Source organism: Clupea harengus, chromosome 10, assembly GCF_900700415.2.
Source record: "Clupea harengus chromosome 10, Ch_v2.0.2, whole genome shotgun sequence".
In the NCBI taxonomy this organism is placed as follows: domain Eukaryota; kingdom Metazoa; phylum Chordata; class Actinopteri; order Clupeiformes; family Clupeidae; genus Clupea; species Clupea harengus.
The window spans coordinates 14,979,633-15,003,667 of NC_045161.1; the positions used below are offsets into that span (position 1 = coordinate 14,979,633).

Below are 24,035 nucleotides of genomic sequence, written 5' to 3' on the forward strand. Positions count from 1 at the left end.
ACATTTTATTTGCTTAAAACACACAGCAGTACTGTCAAATCAGAAAGCAAATCAGCTGTTAAAGGGCTGTTACCTGACCAAATACCTTTCAAACTCGGTGATAGTATTCACAACTAATTTGTTCTTCATTCTATCAAATATGATGAAGTGTGGTCCGCGACGGCCACAAGTAAATTATTGCGACATTTCTACGACATTATTGCGACATGGAGCAGGGTTCCAGATGCTTTGCCTTGCGCATTGTCATATCTATAACTAGCCTACTGGTACGTACAAAAGGAGAGCCCGCGAAAATCATGTGTGCGCTAACAATTGTCTGGCGCCAGGTCTTGGGTAGGAGGCATGTTGTTCCGGGGATATTTAGTTAAATGGTCCGCGAATTTTTATTGGCTAAGTGGTCCTTGGTCTGAAAAAGTTTGAGAAACACTGCTTTATAGACAATAACGATCATACACTCCCATTGCACTCAAACAACCACACTCAAACGAGGAGATATTGTATCAATTAGCCTATTAAGTACTGTATTTATTGATTGCAAAGAGTTCAACGTTACAGCAACATAACTTTGCTCTGGTCGCTAAATCTGATATATCCGTGTGCATCATCGCTCTCCCTCTCTCTCTCTGCCACACCCACCCTGTAACCTACGTGTTTATACATTATAGAAGCAAGACCATTATATTGTAACAAATCACGGAAGCGTGGTATATTTGTTATGGCTTTTTATTAAACACAACACACTGTCACAATGGCACGGGCTTTATGCCCACGAACAGACTGTGCTACCGTCACCCACCTGTATAAGCTCTGTCCCAACACAGAACAACGACATGTAATTAGAACGGTAAGGAACATATAGCCTAGGGAACGTCATGCATAACATAAAGTATAACAGTATGCGCCCGCTGCACGGCATTACGGGGCGACTATGCCGACACGTTATAATATTCTGGTTTAAAGTTAATGCTTGTGAAATCAGCTGTCACTCGACTATTACCTGACCAATACCTGTCAAACTCGGTCTCAATCATGTAAACATGCTCAATCAACTGTTGTTGTTATTAAGCTGAGTGTGTTTACATGATGGTATAATTCGAATCTTTGCTTAGTCGGACTATGCTTTCTTTCGAGGGTAGGTGCTATTATCCCAATGTACATGGCAGTGAATAAATCGAATCATTGGCCGAAAGCATGTCATATCCGATACGATAGGTGGCGCTGTTTTTATTACAACTAGTGGTGATACAGCCCTTTCCGCTTGACCTCTTCACCACTACCAATAACAACAACAGTTGATTGAGCATGAATCGCGTCTGTTCATCGGTCCAGAAATGCGTGTTGCCTCTTGGGTTGTTTGTTTGTTTGTTTGTTTGTTTGTTTCTGCCAGGCCGATGTGTTTATAAGTTACATTATTCAAAGGTGAAAGATAAAAGGCGAGAGAAACGCATGCACATTCACACACGCGCGCAAATAATGGGTTACAGCCAAAACGCATTGCCCTTCTGCCAGTTGCATCAAATTGTTTAAGTACTTCTTCGCTGTCGATTTCCAAATCTGTGTGAATATTCATAAGAGCAAGTCCAGTCAGTCTTTTGTCAGTCATCGTACTTCGTAAGATATGTCTTAAGACGCCCCATTGTACTGAATGACCGCTCAGCAGACGCTGTGGAAACGGGCAAATGTGCCGAACTTTCCAGGGCTTGATAAAGCTCACTGCATTTGGGCTGTAGGTCATTTAGCTGTTTCCAGCTCTATATCTGCATCGTCAACGCTGGGCATTAGTTGTCCGTACTCCGATTTTATAGTTTCCCCATCGTAATAAATATGCATTCATGATATTTTTCTATGACCGAGTTTGACAGATATTGGTCAGGTAATAGTCGAGTGACAGCTGATTTCACAAGCATTAACTTTAAACCAGAATATTATAACGTGTCGGCATAGTCGCCCCGTAATGCCGTGCAGCGGGCGCATACTGTTATACTTTATGTTATGCATGACGTTCCCTAGGCTATATGTTCCTTACCGTTCTAATTACATGTCGTTGTTCTGTGTTGGGACAGAGCTTATACAGGTGGGTGACGGTAGCACAGTCTGTTCGTGGGCATAAAGCCCGTGCCATTGTGACAGTGTGTTGTGTTTAATAAAAAGCCATAACAAATATACCACGCTTCCGTGATTTGTTACAATATAATGTTCTTGCTTCTATAATGTATAAACACGTAGGTTACAGGGTGGGTGTGGCAGAGAGAGAGAGGGAGAGCGATGATGCACACGGATATATCAGATTTAGCGACCGGAGCAAAGTTATGTTGCTGTAACGTTGAACTCTTTGCAATCAATAAATACAGTACTTAATAGGCTAATTGATACAATATCTCCTCGTTTGAGTGTGGTTGTTTGAGTGCAATGGGAGTGTATGATCGTTATTGTCTATAAAGCAGTGTTTCTCAAACTTTTTCAGACCAAGGACCACTTAGCCAATAAAAATTCGCGGACCATTTAACTAAATATCCCCGGAACAACATGCCTCCTACCCAAGACCTGGCGCCAGACAATTGTTAGCGCACACATGATTTTCGCGGGCTCTCCTTTTGTACGTACCAGTAGGCTAGTTATAGATATGACAATGCGCAAGGCAAAGCATCTGGAACCCTGCTCCATGTCGCAATAATGTCGTAGAAATGTCGCAATAATTTACTTGTGGCCGTCGCGGACCACACTTCATCATATTTGATAGAATGAAGAACAAATTAGTTGTGAATACTATCACCGAGTTTGAAAGGTATTTGGTCAGGTAACAGCCCTTTAACAGCTGATTTGCTTTCTGATTTGACAGTACTGCTGTGTGTTTTAAGCAAATAAAATGTGGACTGTTTACAAGCGGGCACCTGCTATCGTTGATTATACAGTAAATACGTTGTGAAATGAAACAAAAACACATCACAGTTAAAGATGTATTAGTATTGATTGATTCACATCGATATGAATGGATGACATGACTAACAAGTGGTGGGAAATTAATATGAAAGTATTTGTTCGGTGAATTAGCGCGCTCTGTCCAAACAGTCGCAGTCAACGTTTTTGTCAACACTGGCACCACATAAGTATCGTAATTTGAACGTCCTTATACGTTTTTAAGGAGGGGTTGTAAAGGTACTCATATCTTCGGACCTCTTCTGTTATGTTTGTTCATAGTCAACAAGAATAAGCTTGTGAGACAGTCTGCAGGATATTCATAAATAAACGTGTCATTAGTATGAACAGCTGAGACAACGTATCGTCTCTTTCGTCTTCCGGGTCACGACCTGGCAGGGAGGGAGGGAGGATGGCGGCGGGATCTCAAGCATGCGCAAAGACGCAAAGTCCAGTTCCTTATCCAATTCACCGTTACATGCCGCAATAGTCGAACTATCAACTGGATCGGATCGAGTTATCCAGGGGTGTTAGTCCGACTATGTGCGGTCCGACTACGATCCGACTAAGGTGCTTACATGAAACGGATAATGCGATTTCAGTCCGACTAAGGCAGTTATTCGAATCCATGTAACCACGGTCAATGCTTCTCGGCAATACATCTTATACCGTTGGAAAGCCTGTTTATTTCCCTTTTAAATGGTGCCACATTTGTAAGGAACATGTATTTGTGGGATGAGCAGCACAGCTAAGTATGTGGGTTGCGCCCATGAAAAATGTGCCAAAATGATCCTATTCTCCTGTTGGTATTCACTCTTGTTTTGAGTTGTTTGTTGGATTGGATGATTGAACTCTCGATCAGTAACAGGGAACAAACAAGAAATATTGGCAATTTTACACTTTATTCATTTAATACACTATCAGGGAGAGAATGGAATGGCCTGCCATGAGTCCAGACCTCAACCCAATTGAACACTTTTGGTATCAGCTTGGGCGTGCTGTAGGTGTTAGTGACCAACACAACCACGATGGCTGATCTGCAACGACTCTTGGTTGAGGAATGGAATGCCATCCCACAGCAATGTGTGACCAGGTTGGTGACCAGCATGATGAGGTGGTGCCAGGCTGTTGTGGCTGCGTATGGATCTTTCACCCGCTCCTGATGCTCCATTAAATGGATAAAGTGTAAAATTGCCAATATGTCTTGTTTGTTCCTTGTTACTGATCGAGAGTTCAATTATCCAATCCACTAAACAACTCAAAACAAGAGTGAATACCAACATAAGAATAAACTGTTTAGCATTTTGCAATTAGCATTTAGCAATTTTGGCAAATTTTTCATGGGCGCAACTCACATACTCAGCTCTGCTGCTCATCCCACAAAGGCATGTTCCTTACAAATGTGGCACCATATAAAAGGGAAATAAACAGGCTTTCCAACGGTATAAGATGTATTGCCGAGAAGCATTGTTACAACAAAGAAATAATCTACCAAACACAAATTACTTACTTTTTGTGCTATGTTTATATATATATATATATATATATTTATCCTCAGTACAGACACATATACAGGAAATTCCCCCAACATAATTCGTGTTTGGAAAGGATTTGTGGACTTGCAACAGAAAGCACGATTGTTTTTTCATCATTTCAATAGTTACATAAAGAGTACAATTTCATGCAGAACTGCTATAGCGCACCAGGTTTTATGTAATTAGATTTGAGCTTCTGCTATTGCCTTCCCTCTGAGAATTTCACTAGTAAAACAATTTCTCTCTTCAGTCCATCAGATAACCTTGCCTATAAATGCAAATGGTTGCACTTAGATACGCAAAGATTGGCAAAGATCTACTATAGTCAAATGAGTAAACCAAAGGCATCGTCTTTGGAGACAAAGCAATTAAGGCCGTTACTGTGGTTGAGGGAGTGTTCTGATTGCTCTACAAACGAGACTTACATAGAGAATAAAGTCAGAAGTGGGCTCAAGGCTCTCTCTCTCTTCGCCAACACTAAACAAATCAATCAACTAATAGAATCATTTATTGATTTTTGCATTCACTTTACCCCTTAGGTGATGCTCAACTCCATAATTAATGATTTTCTAATCACCACCGACCTAAAACTGGCACAGGAGACAGACAAACAGACATGTGGGACCTCCATGGTAAGGCCCATCCAATACAGGGTGCTGTTAAAAAAAGGCTGACACTATCGGGGATGACCTGTACTATTACACAGCTACAGCAATCCCCAAGATGAGCTCAATATACAACTAATAAAATATTATTTTTATGTCTTCTGTACAGGGTTGACGTCTCAGCTCAATTGTAGGACAGAACGTGCACTTCTTTGTCTCACTGGAGCGTGCAATAAAACTGTGGGGACAATTACATTTGTGTATAAATGTGAAGTTAATTTCTAGATACTAAAATCCACCCACAACTTAACAGCATCAGTCACCATGGCAGTTTTATGTCTGGATCATCATGACTAATTTGAGACACTGTATTTAGAATTGTCCCTCTATGGACCTTTCGAGCAACTTCCTCCACGGTTCTTTCTAGACATCTAGAGTGATTTGTGTCATTCATTTATTTTAATAGACACACAGACACTTAAGACCATAAGACTGGGTTTGATTGGGTAAAGCTTTCTCTCTCAGATAGTTGACCATGGGTAACAGAAATGTTTTATACATGAATATTGCTGTAAGGAATGCGTGATATGATGAATGTAAGAAAGGTTCAGTTTCTACATTGTCTTAATAATAAATCCTTTTATTTTCACATCCTTCCACAAAGAAACATGGTTTCAGTCATACAGAGAAGTGGTTTGGCGGTTCAACATGAAGGTGATTTTAAGACTTTAACAGAGCTGAATGCTGAATGCAACGTTAAAACAAATAACACATCTTGTCTCTTAATGAGTTTACAGCCCCAACGTTTTGGAAGTGCAATCACAACATCTGGAGCTTAAAAACAGGCGTTTACTGAAGATGAACGCAGGACACTCCGGTGGCAGTGCCACGTATACAGTGATACATAGGTTTGTGCTTCGTCCTCATGGAAACACATTTTGTCCATGATTCCAATATGGAGCGAGGAACAGCGTGTGGCACACATGCGTAGGGTCATTTCATTGGCCGTCCCATTTTCTGCGCTGGGGGCGGCTCTTGATGTGCTGGAGAGAGACAAAGAAGAGGGGGCAAATTAACTGACAGATCTACGGTGATGTTTCACTGGCTGGAATCAAGGGAAACCAGCAGCTTGTTTACACAAATATATTGACATCTGTGCAAATTTTGAAAGGTATCACAGGCTACTCATTACACACTATACACATTCAGTGGAAGACAAGTTTCCCATTAGCAACTTCTCACAGCTCTGAATAACAATTACTGATTGATTTACAAATACTGCTTGGCATACTAAACAGAGACTCAGAGCAGAAACACATTAGTTACTTTGAACTGCTGCTTTGCCATTCAGCAAACCACACTGTTGTGATTTATAAACACATTTGATTGAAACCAAATGCTTTTAAATTCACTCTAGAGCTAGTTTCAGACTTGGTCAGCAGGAGGAGTTTCACAGACTGATGTACGTTGTGTGCTAACCTTGTGATTTACATTACACTCATTTATATCACCGCCTGGCTCATACTCATTCTTGGGTTTTTAATTGGGTTTAACACCTCCTGTTATCAGTGCTCTAAGTCTTTTTTGTCAACCTATTTAGCACTTAGCAGGCTGCATTGTAAGAGCCATGAGGGATTCATCTGGAGTGTCACAGCTCCACATCCCAACAGATCTACATTATTTGACTTCCGATTTATTTTTTTTAATAAAAAAATACTTTTAGCAATTACTTTTAAAAATCAAATAATTAACAAGGTGTATTATAGTGGGCAGTATTTTAATAATGTATTCAATGTAATCACATTAGTGTTGGTAATGTCATCAAAATATCACAATAACTGAGAATATTTCTCCCCTACTCTTGTAATGAGTGTTCTGGACCAGCACAAAAGCAGTGGCCTGTGGTTGTTAAGCCTGTCAGTCATCATGCTCTTGGCTCAAAGTAGGTGTATCTTGATACCAAACTATGATGCCCATTATCCAAACACGCAACACTTCCTACCTTCTTTGGGGATAGGAGGGCTGGGCCTGCTGGGACCTCGCAGTTTGTTGGGCAGCTCAGAGCTGTCCCTATAGTCCCTGGGCTTAGACTGGCTCTTCGTGGGCAGAGGAGGCCTGGCCATGCCCCCTTCAGAGCGTGAGGGCACCACGGGCTTCTTGGTGTAAGACTGCGGCTGCAGGCCCCCTCCCCCGCCACTGCTGGGGGCAGAGGGGGTGGACGCGGTGGAAGTGACAGAGGACGTCTGCGGTTTGGTGTCGGAGTAGGTGTAGGAGCGGTTACGGGGCGAGGGCAGGGGCGGGTTCCGGTCCGAGTCACCACCCTCGGAAGGTTTGGGGAAGGTGAAGATGGCCTCCGGGGGGGAGAGGTGGTCCTTGCGTGGGGCGTCTGCGTCTTTTCCACGGGAGGTCATTGAACCGTATAGGGGGTTGTCGAACATTTCGGCTGGCCTGTCATCCTCACTTTTACCGCTAACAGAAATCAGACGAACAAAAGTGACATGATTCCAATTCGTGTCTTATTGAGAAAAAAATGCTGCGATAATACAGAATCACTGCAGGGTTCTTCTGAAGACAAGAAGTCACATGATTCTAACAGGGTTCTACTGGAGAAGTCATGAGACTGTGCCAGAGATGGAAAATAACACTTAAAAGTAGAGGGGAATTGAACATAAAACCAACAGCAAACCGAGAAAAACAACAAATTCTCACTCATAACAATGAGGCCATTGACAAGCATTTCAGTGACCATACATTGTAAGGGATCATCTAAGGAGTAACATGGTATCATTCAATCAAATATACTCACGCAGGCTCAGAGGCCTTCCCTGTTGGGCTGCGCACACTGTGGGGAGACGTTCTTTTTGGGGAGATGTTCCCGACGCTCGCATCCTTGGGGACATGGGTGTAGGTGTTGCATTTCTTCTCAGGCATGTTGTAGCTCCAGCCCTTGTCAACATGGCTCTTGTAGCCCACCCCCATATAGTTGGGGTTGCTGATGTCCGCACTGCTCATCATTGACCTGTGGGAGCATCACTCAGAGGTTAGTCCTTCAAGCGATCGTATGTAGAATTGACCATGTTTAAGGTGTATGTTTTTAGCAAATAAGTCTTCATAACATCCTTAAATTTGTATGGTACACGATCGTATAAGGGGAAATGTACACAACCGTCATTCCCACAAGCGACCCAGACTTTTCATGATGTAGTTTAATAGTTGTGGGCATGACACACAGTTTTAGAAGTTAGAACAAATAACATCTTGTCTCTTAATGCATTTACGCCACAAATGTCTTGGAAGTGCAATGATAACATCTAGAACTACAGCATATCTAAAAATCTATCAGTGAGATACATCAGTTTGTTAACCCAAGTTATCAATCTTTTATCAGTTCCAGCTGTGCAGATGGTGCCAAGGCTGTTCGCTTTTAGCTAATTAGCTCACTTGCTTTAGACAAAAACTCACCGTCTTTGTAACAGCAAGTGGGTCAGGAGGCACTAGAAATATCTACACATGAATACAGGGATGTGTGGCTAGGACGGTTTAACACCAGAATAGAAAGCACCCACTTGTTTGGAAATGTTAAAATGTTAACAAACAAATGTTAACAAAATCTCTGTCTCCCTCCGAGGAGAATTAGATGAGATAAAGTGAGATTATTAGTAAGGTTGTTGTTCAAACACATCCAGCTAACCTCACTGACAGAATGGTGCTGCATTACAGAAACTGGATGAATAAGATGTTAAGAGAGGAGACGCCATTGAGTCTCACCTGTTGTAATCCCCTTTGCCTTTAGGGGCCCCGGAGTCATCTCTCTCCACCTTCACAAAGTCTGAAATGACAGGAAGAGTAAGCAGGTTAAACCAGATGCCTGAAAGGCAGTTGTTTGACATTCATTCTCTTGGTGACTTGATTCTGAAAGGGGTCAATGGAGGAAACGTTCGACATCCAACTACATTTAGGATTCTCAAAGTTCATGTGAGATTCCCTCAAAGCATAATATGAAGTACGTGTACTGTGTGGTGTAGGCATGTGAGAAGTAGGCCTATGAATGTGTATGCGCTTGTGTGTGCACCCACCATACAGCTTCTCAGTCTGTTTGCCCTCTGATGTATGGACCTGTATGCCGCCGGACAGATCCCCTGTGCGTTCCCCGTGGTGGGTGAGTGTGACGTGGAACTCCGTGTAGGCACTCTCGGCAGCACGCAGCGCCACACAGCCCTCGCCTGCGGGGCAAAAGACAAGCACATAGGCTGTGTCCACGCCACTTCCTGTACTAGCACATGGACTGAGAATTCTAAGCATCCTGAAGAGCAAGAACAGAAATATGCCATACTGCCCATCCTTGAGATACTCTTTGCTGCAGTTTAAGTTGCAGCCCCATGTTTCATGTTTCAGCGAATCAAACTCTTCGTAAGAATCCTGGATATGTTACCTTGCTGCTGCAAGTGTTCTAAGAGGAAGGCTGGCCAGAGCTGATGTAATAACAATGAGTAACGATGAGTTTAGTTCAATCCCACAGAACCTGTTGCCGTGGTTTTGTAACATATACAAATAGGAACAAGCTATCACTCATCCATACTTCACCCCTCAAGCACTTCTACACATCCTGCACTAGTCATTATCCCTTACTCATACGTCCTTAAACCTCACACCCTTAAACCTTATGCCGAAGTGTATCTCCCAACTCCCCCATACAAACGTAAGTGCTGCCGTCACTCACCGAAAGACTCGTCGCAGTCTGTGGCCTTAATGCTGAACAGGATGTGCTGATCCAGCAGGTACTCTGGATCCGCGATGATGGGAGTGAGCTGGACCACGACAGTGAGTGGAATTTTACTCTCAGAATACAAGTCAAACCACAATAGACGTAGACAAGATGCAGGAGTCAGAGGAACAAACGATACACTTCATTTGTCAGACTCCCAGTACAGTTGTGGAACATTTATGCTGTACAGAGTGAACGAATGCCTTCATCAGTGGACAATACATACTTCCTGGAAATGAATGTATGACCCTGACACTTTTAGGGCCCTGCTGTTAACATTAAGATAGAAAATGCCCAAACAATAACTCACTATGTAAACATTAGTCTGTCTTAGTCTGTCACCCAAACAGTGGACTGTGCATCAGTGATAAATACCTTCATAAATAAACAGTCCATTCCTTACTCCAGTGACACTACAGTAAGGCTCTGTATTGCTGAGGTGACATAAGCACTCCTAACACTAGTCATGAAGACCTCACAACACTTTCATTGGTACTGTAACATTCTCATAAGCACCATGTTTCCATCATAAACATGAGACAATTTGTGTGGTTTGTTAGTATGCCATGCTAATCTGCAATAATGTTGAAGGAATATATATGAACATAGAAATACTTCATATCATTGGAGAGTCTTCGGAGCTTAATAAGGTTTATCTCAGCCTCCCTACCACCTCAAGTACATGCATTCAAGTGCATTACCTCCACTTGGCTTCCAAAGCGCACTCTGATGGAGCCCTCTGCATTCTCCTGATTCTCTCCCTCTGGGCTCTTGACAAACTCTATGAAACACATTACACTGCTGGTGAGATGACACATTATATTCCCTGAGAGGGTAAAGACTACTGAAATTTCAAAGTAGTGTTCAACACTATACAGTACATATATATGGAGGCTGAGGCCTTACTTCCAAGACAGCTGGAATGAAACTCAATGAAGAACTTGGTCTTGGATTTCGTCATGAGGGTGGCTACACAGTTCATGAACTTAATCACTCCTTGAGAATCCTTGGTGGGGTCTAGGCAAAGTTGGTGAACATTTGCACATTCAGACACATGAACACACACACACACAAATTACATTTAAAATGATGAAGACTCCATACACATATCTGTCTCAATGATGCCAGACACCACAATGGAAACATGATGATTTGAAGCATTATTATCTGGCCTACACTCATATAACAACCAGGCTCAAGTTGTAGAGCTCTTTTAGAGAGGAAATGCACTTCACCATTTTTGGAGATGAACTGTGAAGCCACACCAACATCAAATGTTGCAAAGACCGGTGAGTGGTCACTGGTCATGATGTCATTGGTGCACCCTAAGGTTGAACAGGTGGGGTACATGATTAAAGAGGACACAACCTAGAAGACCGAAAACGAAAAAAAAACACCATACGAATGTGGAAACATCAGAGGAGTTTTAGCTGTAATATGAACTCACCATATGAGTGACACACCACATGCACTAAGGGGTAGGACTTCCGCAGCACGCGGTCACACCAGGAGGGGAGGTTGTATTTTGTCTGTGGGATAGAAGCAGAGAGGGAGGAAGTAAATCTCTCAGAGATTGCGCAAAGAAAGGGGACTGGGTCTTTGTGAGCTTTCCAAAGCCTCCACAGGGTGGAGCACAACAGCACCACATGCCAATTTGCCCTTAGCTGCCCCATCTACCCTCAACTCAGCTGAATACCCCAACAGGTAGTTACGGGGGCATCTCCAGACTAGTTATTAAAAGTTATTTCATGAACTAATGCTGAGGCTGTCAGTATGAAGTCAGCTTAATAAGCTGAGTCCTAATATTTACCATGGGTTGAAGAGCATAGGGACTGTATTTTCCATTAAGATATTCAAAAACATTAACAGTTTTATTTAAATACTATTTTTTGTCGAGGTAAGACTGGGCACTGAATTTACCCCTGTGGCTTTGGCCTTCGTATAGGCGTATTTCTCCCGTGTGTCTCTCTCAAAGCGATATGTGGGCGCAAAAGTGATTTCTTCCTCATCTGTAAGACAAAAAATAGTATTGTTTATAGTGACCAGACATGAGAATAAAGTTATACTGACGTTAGTATATTCGTACCCTATTAGTTTCTCTCTACCAATAAAGCGCTGTTCTTATACAACTCTTTCTATTAAGATGTGTGTGTGTGTATACAAAATGTGATACATTCTGTTGCACTGAAGCTGTGTATGCACCTTTTTGCAAATTTTTCAAATATAGAGAGGATGCAAATGTGTGCCTTTGTGGCAACCAACAGAAGCAACTACTATGGTGTTCAGACACATACAGCAGCACTAAGTGACCAGGCAACTACTATGGTGTTCAGACACATGCAGCAGCACTAAGTGACCAGACTTCGTGATAAGATTAGCAACAGGTTGTGGAGCAGAAGCATTAATAGCTGGTGAGTAGATTGGGGGTTTCATATGTGGTTAAAGTGAAAGTCTATTCTTTCTTTTCTTTCTCTCTTCTCTTTCTCTGTGTGTGTCTCTCTGTCATCCTTCTCACCATAGTGTAAAAAGACCCTCTGCTCGTTACGTTCCATGGTGAGCTGGTCGCTCCTGAGCAGTTCCTGGTACTGCTGCTGTTTGATCTTGGCCACAATGGTCTCCGCTTCCTGCAAGGGGTTGAACAATGCAAAGCAGTCTTTCTTCCTGTCCGGGTGATGTCAAGAGCTGCTGAATTTAACCGCTTGTAGGGAGACAGGGAAACATGACCACTGTTTTATGCACTGGCCTCCACTGAGGGGCCACAGAGGCTGCTTTTATCTGAAGCTTAAGGTTTTAGTCTTTTTTAGAGTTAGAGGGGATGGCCACCCATGGAACACAGACACAAAGACTTTGTGTAAATGCCCGTTTTTGTCAGCCCTGCTGTTTAAGAGCACATGCTGGCTGAGAAATAGAAGAAGCATTAAGAATGCGTGAAAGGCCAATGACTTTTTGTCCGACATTCTTTTTACATGGTTGCTAAAAGTTGCTGTGTAGTTAATAGGAACTTGCATAGGTATGTGGAGAGAGGATTTTGTTGCATTTTACAGGGGTGCAAATGTGTCTTACGGTAGATGGCAGGTCGATGCGGTAATTCAGATCACCCAGCCAGAAAAGATGTGTGAAGCGATGAGTGATGTCAAACGGATTGAGCTTCTTATCACCCAGATTCAAGAAGCGTAGGATGTTGATGTAGTTTTGGTTTCGCCTGGCAAAGAGCAAAGAGATAGCATCAGTGTGTGCACAACTGATCAGTCTTAGTTAAAAAAAAAAAAAAACATTTATGTGCATGTTAATAAGCACTGACAACCTACATAAGAGTGCCATATAAATTGTGAACATCACAGGCAGAGACAAGCCACAGAGCTGAACCTTCATTAATGAGTGGCTCATTTTAACTGCTTGAAAATGAAGGTTAGGATTTCACACCTTTAGATTTTTCATTCCATTTTATGCAACTCTAAACCTTCAGAAGTGGATGAACTTTGCTGCGAGTGGTGCCTACCTGAGCTTCTTCTCACTGCCTGAGGTCAAGTGACTGTTGACAAAACCAAAAGATGTGCCGTTGAACATGAACGAAACCCCAACAGCACCCTTGTTTCCTGAAAGCGTAATCAAACCACAAAATAGTCTTATTTAATCTAGACAGGACAAGGCAATTTGTGTTCGGACCAACAGTATGCAATGAAAGTAGGAAGTGATACAGATGATAAATAACAAGAGTCTAAAAAAGGTGACTATGAGTAATAAGTAAGATCAGGTCGCATTTATTTTTATACCACATAAAAAAACAAAAGGAGTTGTAACAAAGTGCTATCCAGTCGAGGTGAATCAATAGACAAGAATTAAAAAAATTATAGAATAATATATAGAAGACTAAAAACATATAAAACATACAAAACATATTGGACATATAAAAAAGAGGTAAAACTAATATATATATATATAGGTAAAAATGTAAAGCAAAGTAAAACAAAAGAAGTAAAAAGAGTACAAATTAACACATACATAAAGGCATAAATATAAATATAAAATAAATAGACAGACTTAACCACCAAAACATTAACAAATTAGAATTAAAAGTGAACTGGACTTAATGCAGCTAAGATAATGCCTTACCTAGTTAAGACCTGGGGAATGCCAGTATATAAAAGTGAGTTTTCAATCTGGTTTTGAAAGTGTCCAAGCAGGCAGTAGACTTTTCCATAGTCTTGGACCAATAACAGTAAATTGATTTAAAATTAATAAAAGCTCATCTGAAGACCTTAATAATGTCAAGCGACTGCGAATTCCTGCCCTCTGATCTATATATCCCTGCCCCTGCTGAATTATTTTTATCCCCGGTGGGAACAAAATAATAAAAAAAATAGCCTAATAGGCTTCATAGTCTACTGCATATAACCCACTGGGGTTTGTGGTTTATTTTAATGAATACAAACGTACAAACCTGTGAGCTTTTTATAAATCGCACCTTGATGTCAAGCACACTACTACCCACAACATGAAACACCTCCTTTAAAAGATAGAATGGAATAAAATCTGTGGGGCAAGTTTCATAAGGGACAACAATAAGTAAATTACCATAAATGACACCTAAAGATCAGTTGATCACAGACAAAGGGAGATCACTGACCCAGAGCGAGGTTGATCACAGACAAAGGGAGATCACTGACCCAGAGCGTTGGCGATGCCCGTCTTCACACTATCTGAGAAGATGTGAGAGATGCGGTTCTCATGCTCAGGCTTGGCCAGCACTATGATTCTGATGTTCCACAGAGTCTGAGTTGCTACCTGCCACCACAGCAAACAGGAAACGTCAGCACTACTGAAGCATAAAACTGGCAACACAGTCATGCAGAAAATAGGCTAATGTTGATACCAACCCTTAGCAGACAGCAAACTTTCCTTTCCAACGAGAAATACCACACAGGAATTTATTAAATTCAAAGAAGACGTAAACATAAAAGGTAAACACAGATAATGACGTACAGATTTACAAGGAGCATAGACCTTCAAACACTTTTTAACTACAGAAATAACACATAAGATGCTGTACATAAGATTACTTTGAAGTTCTGAAGTCGGCGTAGTCATCTGAAGCTGAGTTAGTATTAGTGTACCAGGCTGATGTGCCTTGTAACCCTGTACACGACTCTGTGCTCTTGACATCAATGTTTGAAGCTGACCTGCTTGAAGCTGATGTTGGTGATGTCTCTCAGTGCACCCTTGACTAGGTCAATCCACTCCTTCTCCCCTAGTGGGTCCTCCTGCGTGCCGATGACGTAGATGTCATGGGGGATCTGATTGGCTGTGTCGTCCCGTGTCCTCCCCTGGCCCCTTGACTGGAACCATGATGTGATGTTGTGTGGTGGGTTGGCATTGCCTGTGACGAAGGAGACAGAACTCAGATCAAGATCTATGCAGTACATTCAAATCAACGCTAAAATGGCTACCAGCCTTTCAATTCTGTACAAACTTCATGTAATTTGGTTTGCATCAAAGACAAAGACATCAAAGAGGTTTAAATCTGGGAAAGCCTCCTGTATGCACCCTGAGTTCAATAGAGCCATAAGGTAACTAAGGAACATAGCATTAAATTACATTATACATTTAAAATACATTAGACATCATGTGACCCAGCACTGTAAGTGATATAATGAGGTCTTCTGTGTGGCTCACTCCAGCACATTTATGTCAACATATGAAAGGGATAAAGTATAGGCTAGTCCACCAGTCAATATCGGGAAAAAAATCGTATACAGTATATACCTCCATAAGAATATGCATCCCACTGAAGGAGAGCAATAATTAATGTGATTAGAGTGAATGCTTACCCATGTTCCAGGTGCCCGCGAAGATGGTGATCATGTCTGGCTCTGCTTTGCCTGAATGCTTGTTCTTCATCTGTTGGAGAAGTTGGCAGAAGCCCTCTCTTTTCTAAAACACACACACACACACACACACACACACACACACACACACACACACACACACACACACACACACACACACACACACACACACAATGGAATGGAAAATGCACAGATCAGTAAGCTGTTTAACCACAGTATTTCACATGAAATGATTGCCTGATCACATTCTGCTGTGAGAATGTTAATGCAAAGGAAGCAGAAGCAGATGTAACAACAGCAGTAGACACTAAGCACGGCCACCACACACAGGCCAGTACACACAGGCCAGTACACACAGGCCAGTACACACAGGCCACCACACACAGGCCATTACACACAGGCCACCACACACAGGCCACCACACACAGGCCAGTACACACAGGCCAGTACACACAGGCCAGTACACACAGGCCACCACACACAGGCCAGTACACACAGGCCAGTACACACAGGCCAGTACACACAGGCCACCACACACAGGCCAGTACACACAGGCCAGTACACACAGGCCACCACACACAGGCCAGTACACACAGGCCACCACACACAGGCCAGTACACACAGGCCGGTACACACAGGCCAGTACACACGGGCCAGTACACACAGGCCAGTACACACAGGCCAATACACACAGGCCACCACACACAGGCCAGTACACAGCCCTTTTCCTCCATATCTTTTCTTCAGAGGACAATACCTTAGAGTCATCAAAGACAAACTCCTTTCTCAAGGTCTTCTCTTTTTCAGTTTCCAGCACTATCACCAATTTAGTGTGCATCTTCTGGGACTTCACCAGCTGCAAGACTGCAAATTACAAAATGTAAAAATCAGCAACTGTGAATACACACACACACACACACACACACACACACACACACACACACACACACACACACACACACAAATACAAATTACTTTATATACATACTGTTTAAACTTTTAATATTTTCAGTAAAAAAAAACGTACTTTTATTGTGCACAAAGTACTTGTCTTCTGGCCCGTCCTTGGATTTCTTGAGGAACAACTTTCCACTCTCCACATCCACTTTAAGGTACATTTTGTATGAAAGGCCTATTGAAATGCCCTCTGATTTGACCTGATAAAGCACAAAAAAAGTTGCTCAAAATCATCAGATTCATTGTACACATCGTCCTTCTGCATTTTCTAGCAACCTATCGTGGCCCAGCTTTATCAGAGTGTACTGGAGTTTGATACTTTCCAGGCAGCAGTACACCAGACTTCCTTTAAGTCATTGTGGATTAAAATGTGCGTTTCTAACCATCATGCATCTACATGGACGTGGACCTAGATTTTGACCTTGGGTAAACAGACTATAATTGTGAGGAAATGGCTTTGACAGGGGTTAGACAGGTGTTGTTGAAAAGTGTTGTAAAAGCCATGTATGATTCTTAAAGGCTTGGTGTCATTTTATTTTAAAAATCAATTTTTGAACCAAATCGCAATAAAAATTGGCAAAGCCACACAGGCTGGGGTAGACCAAACATTTGTAGAACAAATGTGTGGGTGTTATTTTCATCTGGTTTGGATGGATGAATTTATGACAACTGTTATTAACAGGATTTACCTGATACAAAAAGGTCAACAAAAATAGTTTATTGTGAACTTGGCTTTTTCCATCTCTTGGTTCTGGCTGACAGCATATAAATGTATAATTAAAGAAATGTCACCTGATAATAAGCACATTTTCCACATACCTCAAAAATGACTGGTGGTATGAGCGAGTTCCTGTGACCTCCATCATATCCAAGAGACTCAAACACAGCAGTTTTGGTCTACAAGATCAACAAGGAATTATTTTAATTAACAGACTAGATTTAGCTTCAAACATGGAAGAATACAGTATTAAAAACTCAGCAATATACCATATTACGTTTCTGAACATCAGGAGGCAAGATAAATCAATGAATCTGGATTTACCTTATCCTCTATTGAGTACAGTAACTTGGTTAACTGTTCAAGCTTAAAGGCCACTGACTGGCTTGGATCAGCAGAGACCTAAAAGCAAAGGAAGAGATAGGTTTGTGGAATGTTTAGATAAGAACTGCAGCATATCCTGATGCCCCATGATATACTACCAGAGATTATAATTTCATCACACTTAAAGTTTCATTTCTAACTGGGTCTGTGTTTGCTTTGGTTGGCAGCCCCCACCTGACTCCTCAGTCTGCCGGCTCCAGGAGACATCGGCTGATCAAGAACCTTCTGAAAGGCCTCCAGTGTGGGCAGTGTGCGGTTAATTTCACTACACAAAGAGAAAGTTAAAAGTGACGAACGCATGTATGCTAGCCTGACAGGGCCGCGCACAGACATTTTAAAGGACAGGTGCTCAAGCTAAAAAAAGGGCATCCCTCTCACCGGCAGTTATGTATAAAAAATGTAATAACTTACAGAAGCACATCTTTCATTAATTATCAAGCTGATCATTTCTTTGTCATGTCAGAGCATAGGTTATCAGCCCATTGCCACAGCCCTATAAGTGCTCCACAAGAAAGGGTGAAATATCGGTTAACATTTCTGATATTCAAATATGTTTCCATAGACTATTAACCATGTTAATCCATACGTATTTGTTTAAATTGCCTGATAACGGAACTAGCGGTTTGACTCGCTTTAATCGACGAGGCTAATTGTCGCCGGACTAGCTTGTTTGTTGTTAATCTTAATGGAGGGCCATTGCCTACATTAGGCGACTTGGACAGTTGGCTGTATTGAGATACTTCTTTAATAGTGTTTTAATTTCACAACAGTGACAAAGAAAGCCGAGGCTTAGGGAACAGTGTCGTTACCTGGATGTAGCCAATGTCAGGGAGAGGTGGATGCTGCTGGCGCTCTATTTGCGTGGGTTAACTGTAGTTGCAATGTTAAGGGAAGTTGAATGGGGAGGGCGAGGGGCAGGGTCTCGCATAACTTAATGCAGTTGACGAACTCAAACTCAAGCTTGCTATTGATTGAAAATGGATGCCATGAGCCAAATGAAAATGGTTAAAAACAAACAAATTTAGAAATAGTTAAAAAAATTGTCCTGTGCAAGGGGCCCTTATTAAGTCAGATGGCAAGGGGACAGGTGCTTGAGCACCACCTGGGGTCTGTGCACGTGCCTGTAGCCTAAGGAACTATGAATGTAAGACAAGCCATTTCTCATAAAACTGAGGAAAACCACAGGAACACACACATACGCACAAAAGCATACACACACACACAAACACACACGCACGCGCCCCCACAAACACACAATAAAGTGGACATATATTTAAAATATGTGCCCTGTGTAACGTCTTCATATGGTCACATACTTTGATCATTAAATCAAAGGATGTGGAGTAAGCATATTTGATTTTCTATAAACCTGTGCCAACATATAAAAAAGATCAGGAGACATTATGAAATGTATTTGTGTGCTTAATGAGGTTTTGAAACAGATATGCTTCATTCAGTTCATGTAAAGGTATTGAAGCGTCGTTGTCCAACTCTTATCACTCTGTCTTTTTACTGATAGACGTCAAGTTGAACGCTACTTAATTGATAGGTGGCATGCAAAAATCCCTGGGTTGGGAGAGTTGCGAAAACCAAGAACAGAGGGGGAACTCTATCTGAACATAACTGTTTGTGTGTATGCGTATGTGAGGGTCGCTACTGTGTAATATTTTACAAGATCACCAGAAGGTTAGACCTACCTGTTCAGATTTTTGCAGATGTTATAGGTAAGCTTTTTTAGATTTGGCATGGTGGGGATGCCATTCTGCACCTGCTCCGCGTCTACGGCAATATTGTAACGGACGTACTCCAGAATAGATTTTTGATGGTCCTCGGGAATACTGACCACCAAAAACACACACACACACACACACACACACACACACACACACACATACAGTACAAACAGGCTTATCACATAACAGAAGAATACAAAGTGACAGCACTGGCCATGCCTTTTTGAGTCATTCATTGCAGAGCGGGAAAATGTTTACCTTCTCTCAGGGAATTACAGTAAAAGTGATTAAGTTGTCTAACATTCTCATTTAACAGGAACATGGGCTCTTAAAAAAAAAGCCTGTAGTTTGATATTGTTCCTTTAGATAGCTGTGTGAGTGTTACAGACCTTTTTAATTGCTGCCTGAAAGATGGACGGGCATACCTGGACATGTCTACATGTTGCAGCCGCTGGAGAAAGACTTCAGAAAGGGAGGCATGGGTGAACGCACTCCCCTTGGGCGGATCCTCTTTGGTATCATTCACAGATGTGGAGCTAGCGAAGTTCCTGGGAGGCAGCTGAGGAGGCAGGCTGACTTGTTCTATGATGGCCAGATGCAGAGAGATAAACATCTTTCAGCCAAAATGAACACAGTACATAAAATAGCACATTTATTGAACGTGGAAGTTGCAAAGCGATTATTAAATGAGTGGCTATGATTTTATACTTAAACAACAACCAATGTGCTCTCAGTTGGTGAAGAGCGAGTAAATGTAAATTTCTGCTCTCTGCACCTGCTAAAAGGTGATGCATTGTGTAGCCTACAGAAAAATGCACAGCACTTGTAGCATTACAGATGGACGATGCGCTTGCATTTGTGCATGACTCTGGGTGTGGAGTTTAAACTCAGCTGAGTGACATTTCATGTGTGTGGGAGGTGTGAGTGAGAAACACTTTTGAGCAGGGTCAACACACAGCGAGAACAGACAATTCTGGTTGACACTCTCTAAGGCATGGTCTTAGAGTGGTTATTCAGTTGACATTCTGTTTGCCTCACGAGAATAATACAACTGTGCATCATTGCCAAGCCTCGCAGAACTGGTTCCATTCTATTTTGGAGCAATAGATGTCTTACCTGATTCTTCCTCCGGTTCCTCCTCTTTTTGAACAGGGAACTGTAAGCGTGTGACCAGGCCCATGTTCTCCTTGTAGTAGGCCTCCACCAGATCAGCAAGCACTGAGAAGAAACGAATAGGCACTCCCTCTGAGGCCTAAGGGGAGTAAAGGAATAAAAACCCTTGAAGGAACAAAGAGACTCGAAACCTCTGAGATGAATATGAGAGACATTGTCACATTTAGACCCATCAACCCAAATACCATTACATATCGACTGGGAGCAGATGCCTTGTTTTTCTTTATCCTTGCACATACTGTGTCAACAACAATGCCTTTGCTCCCTAAGCCATCAAACTAAATTATCACTCCGTTCAAACACCACACTGTATTCTAAGGACTTTGGTACATAATCCTCTGATCACCTGACTGAGTTCCTCAGAATGCTGTGTGAGTGTTGTGGACTGCTCATGTGCATGCTTTGGATCCACAGGTCTGTAGGTCAGTAATTAACTCTCAACAGGTGCAGGTTGCAATATGTGGAAACCATCTTTCAGGATTGCTATAAACGTATTCATCCATATTCCATATTTTTGTCCATATTTTTAAAGTGGGCATTTGTGACGTAATTTCTTTTTATTTTGCCTGTTATATGTGTAAGGACAAAAACAGGAGAGCAGGACCCTCATTTCAGTGGCAGTCAATGAGAAAGCTGGTGAAGATTACACAAACAACCTTTTTGCCACACTCCTGTAAGATATATTCACATGTAAAATGCTGCAAGATTTGTTAAACATCCGACAAAAAAATTGTATAAGAAACTGCAGTTGAAATGTACTCCAGGTCATGTAGATGACATAAGGAACCTCTCCCAACCACACCAAAGGACAGAAGAAATGAAGAGTTGTATAAAAACAAAAATTTGAAAGAGGAAGAGGATTAAACTGGGACTTAAAAGGTCAAGGAAATTTTGCTAGGTCATTGTCAGCCATGTTAGATTGAATGCTTTGAGTAATCCATTAACCTAAAATGCCTCTTCATGGCGGCCATTTTGAGACAGTGAGGGTTAAATGCATGTCCAACGCGAGGACCATCCCTATGACCTTTCTGAAAGCGGTCTGTTTAGTGTGTTGTTCGGCACATACAAAAAAAGTGGCCTCAATACTGGTCGCGTCCACCGCTTTACAAACATGACCAGTTGTGGCCCAAGTTGCACTAATGTTTTAGCGCTAACCGTGAGCAGAAAGGCAGAAAGCATGAGCAGAGGAGGCCGTGTTCTACACTCGGGAAACAAGACGCCCACACACTGCTGGGGCCAAGCAGATAGAGCAGCTGAGGAGCCAGCTGTCACAAAGCAGGCCCCTGTCCTGTTACACATTCATGACAACTTGGCCAAACAAATCAGATGGTTAATGTGTGGCGAGTGACTCTGGTTGATCAACGTGCAGCTTACTGAATGTGCAAGCATTTCATATTCAATTTTTTTTTTTTTTAAAGAATCATTATTGTGGCCACAAAGTTTGTTCATGTAACTCATTACTGCATGTTGCATGTAGCTTATTTACAGTAGCCTTTGCTCAGTTGAATTCATCACTAATGAGATTGTACTTTCCATTTTGTGCCATCATGACAACATTACAACATCACAATGAAGTCTCTCAGTGCCTCCATTGCTAAAAGCAGAAGTATCAAACGAGACGAAGCTTAAAATAACCAGTCAGCCCACAGCACCTGTTTTGCTTACACACAACCCACCAAGGACAAAGAAGATAATTCAGTGAATTGAAAGTGGAAATGTCAAAAGCAAATACCTGATCAAGTTCAAGTCTTTTCTTTGTATAGGAAGATATATCACACCACAGGTCAAAATTGCTGTAAGCACATTAAAGCCACAAGATATTATGCTATCTGTGGACTAGCCATTGTCTCACCTGAACAGAAAGCTTCCTCTCCTCATTGGGAAGGATTCTGTAGGTATACACACAGTTCTGGTATCTGCGAGAGATGGAAAGAGAATTCATTTGAAAATGAAACCTTTGGCACAGATATGTAGCCTGCTGAAGCGTTGCTTTATGGTGTAGATCAGAATACAGACTTGTTTGACTGCAACGTGCTTGCTTATGGTGTGACCTTTTACCTAGCCACAAAATTTCCATAAAAGCCTCATGTTATGAAAGACAGCATTACTCTCAATTTATCAATAGATGGGATTAGGAAAGGAACACCAACTCCTTTTTTTTTTTGAAGGGCTAGTTTCAAACTGAAAATGCTAAGATTGCTACTTCCCTATTTTAATTAGTCAACTCTTTACATAGTGCAAAGGCAGTGGAAAAAAAGAGAACCCAAAAGTACATGGCAACATCTCTATTCATTTGCAATGATGAATTTAATTGTGTCTCACAGAGTACCTTAATATGAGATAAGGGTGCTGATAATGTTTCAGATGGCTAAAGAACACCTAATCATCTAACGGAATTGTGCCCCTGGGTTTGAAGGCAAGGCAGACAGAAGCAGTAAATCAAATCTACTTGATAGCATTCAAGGGTACCCTTCGTATCTGGCTTTATACAACATCTGGGTCATATTGAGGAAGATATTCAGACCAGAACCTAATGCAGTTGAACACTGCAGTGCAGTTACTCATAAAACAGATATAATGTCATTGTCTAATTATCACAAATAGTATCCCTTAGATCCAAAGGTGCTATTATCAATCATTTTAGTCTAAAAGGCATGGATGGATGTTTCAAGTTCATAACTCACTCAAAGAGCTTCCTTCGACCAGACATTTCTATACCATTTATTAATTCATCACCCAAAGATAAAATTAACTGTTTTAGGTTTCGGTCACCATATTTTAAATATTCAACCAAAAGGCGTGTGTTCCTGGACACTATTATGCTGTGTGTGTGTGTGTGTGTGTGTTTGCCTCAGCTGGGCAAGTGCAGGGTACTTACAACACGCACAGCGCATAGGCCCCTTGTATGGACTCGCTGTCTCGCAGGAGGAAACTTCCATCCTTGCCCGCCTTAGAGAGTAGACCCTCAGCGGTAGATCGTGAGATATTGCCATGGTACCATGGCTGGAGATTGGACATCCTGGCCCCCCTCCCGTCTCTAGTTGCGCCCCCCTGTCCTGTTTGCCTGTTCAGGCCAGTGGGGACACGGGTCAGTTAGTCTGCTGCTGCTGCTGCTGTTGTTGCTGCTGCTTTCACAGACACCTCAGAGAACATGGAAGAGAACTCAGCCTGTCTTTCTGGTCCGGTTCATGGTGGCTCTCCTGCACTTTTCGCTCTGTGTCTGTCACTCTGCTCCTCTGCCTATCTTTTTTCTCTTTCTCTCTCTCTGTTTCCCTCTTTGGCTCTCTCTCTCTCTCTTCCTGTTACAAGAGCGAAAGCTGCAAAAAGGAAGCTGACACAAATACAGCTGTGAACTTCCTCTAACTAAACTAAAGCTAACTCCACCCCTCCTGCAAGGACAGGC

The 24,035-nt window shown here is 42.0% G+C and overlaps 1 protein-coding gene across 2 annotated transcripts; it reads right to left on the reverse strand.

The window, feature by feature from the left end:
• Nucleotides 1-5,680: 5,680 nt before the first annotated feature.
• inpp5d (inositol polyphosphate-5-phosphatase D) lies at nucleotides 5,681-24,027 on the reverse strand. Of its 2 annotated transcripts, XM_012825329.3 has the most exons (27): nucleotides 23,511-24,027; nucleotides 22,485-22,548; nucleotides 20,576-20,711; nucleotides 19,885-20,041; nucleotides 19,424-19,564; nucleotides 17,901-17,991; nucleotides 17,667-17,744; nucleotides 17,444-17,521; nucleotides 16,695-16,824; nucleotides 16,425-16,531; nucleotides 15,650-15,752; nucleotides 15,002-15,198; nucleotides 14,489-14,606; nucleotides 13,321-13,417; nucleotides 12,885-13,023; nucleotides 12,337-12,445; nucleotides 11,742-11,830; nucleotides 11,269-11,350; nucleotides 11,057-11,146; nucleotides 10,728-10,838; nucleotides 10,523-10,602; nucleotides 9,777-9,864; nucleotides 9,133-9,279; nucleotides 8,825-8,885; nucleotides 7,863-8,075; nucleotides 7,059-7,525; nucleotides 5,681-6,099 (listed from the first exon to the last, which is right to left on the reverse strand). In XM_012825329.3, exons 1-27 carry the CDS (start codon nucleotides 23,648-23,650, stop codon nucleotides 6,050-6,052), a joined length of 3,363 nt encoding a protein of 1,120 aa, XP_012680783.2. In that variant the 5' UTR covers nucleotides 23,651-24,027; the 3' UTR covers nucleotides 5,681-6,049. The 2 variants fall into 2 exon arrangements, with proteins under 2 accessions (XP_012680783.2, XP_031431379.1); XM_031575519.2 differs by lacking the exons at nucleotides 22,485-22,548; nucleotides 23,511-24,027 and adding an exon at nucleotides 20,818-22,469.
• Between the last annotated feature and the right edge of the window lie 8 nt (nucleotides 24,028-24,035).

Excerpts from the sequence above, each read along its gene's own strand:
- inpp5d (XM_012825329.3), bottom strand. The coding sequence starts at position 23,650 with ATGTCCAATCTCCAGCCATGGTACCATGGCAATATCTCACGATCTACC. Across the intron at positions 19,565-19,884 it reads CAACATGTAGACATGTCCAG|TATTCCCGAGGACCATCAAA; the intron begins GTATGCCCGTCC and ends TTTGGTGGTCAG. Across the intron at positions 10,603-10,727 it reads TCATTCCAGCTGTCTTGGAA|AGTTTGTCAAGAGCCCAGAG; the intron begins GTAAGGCCTCAG and ends TGTGTTTCATAG.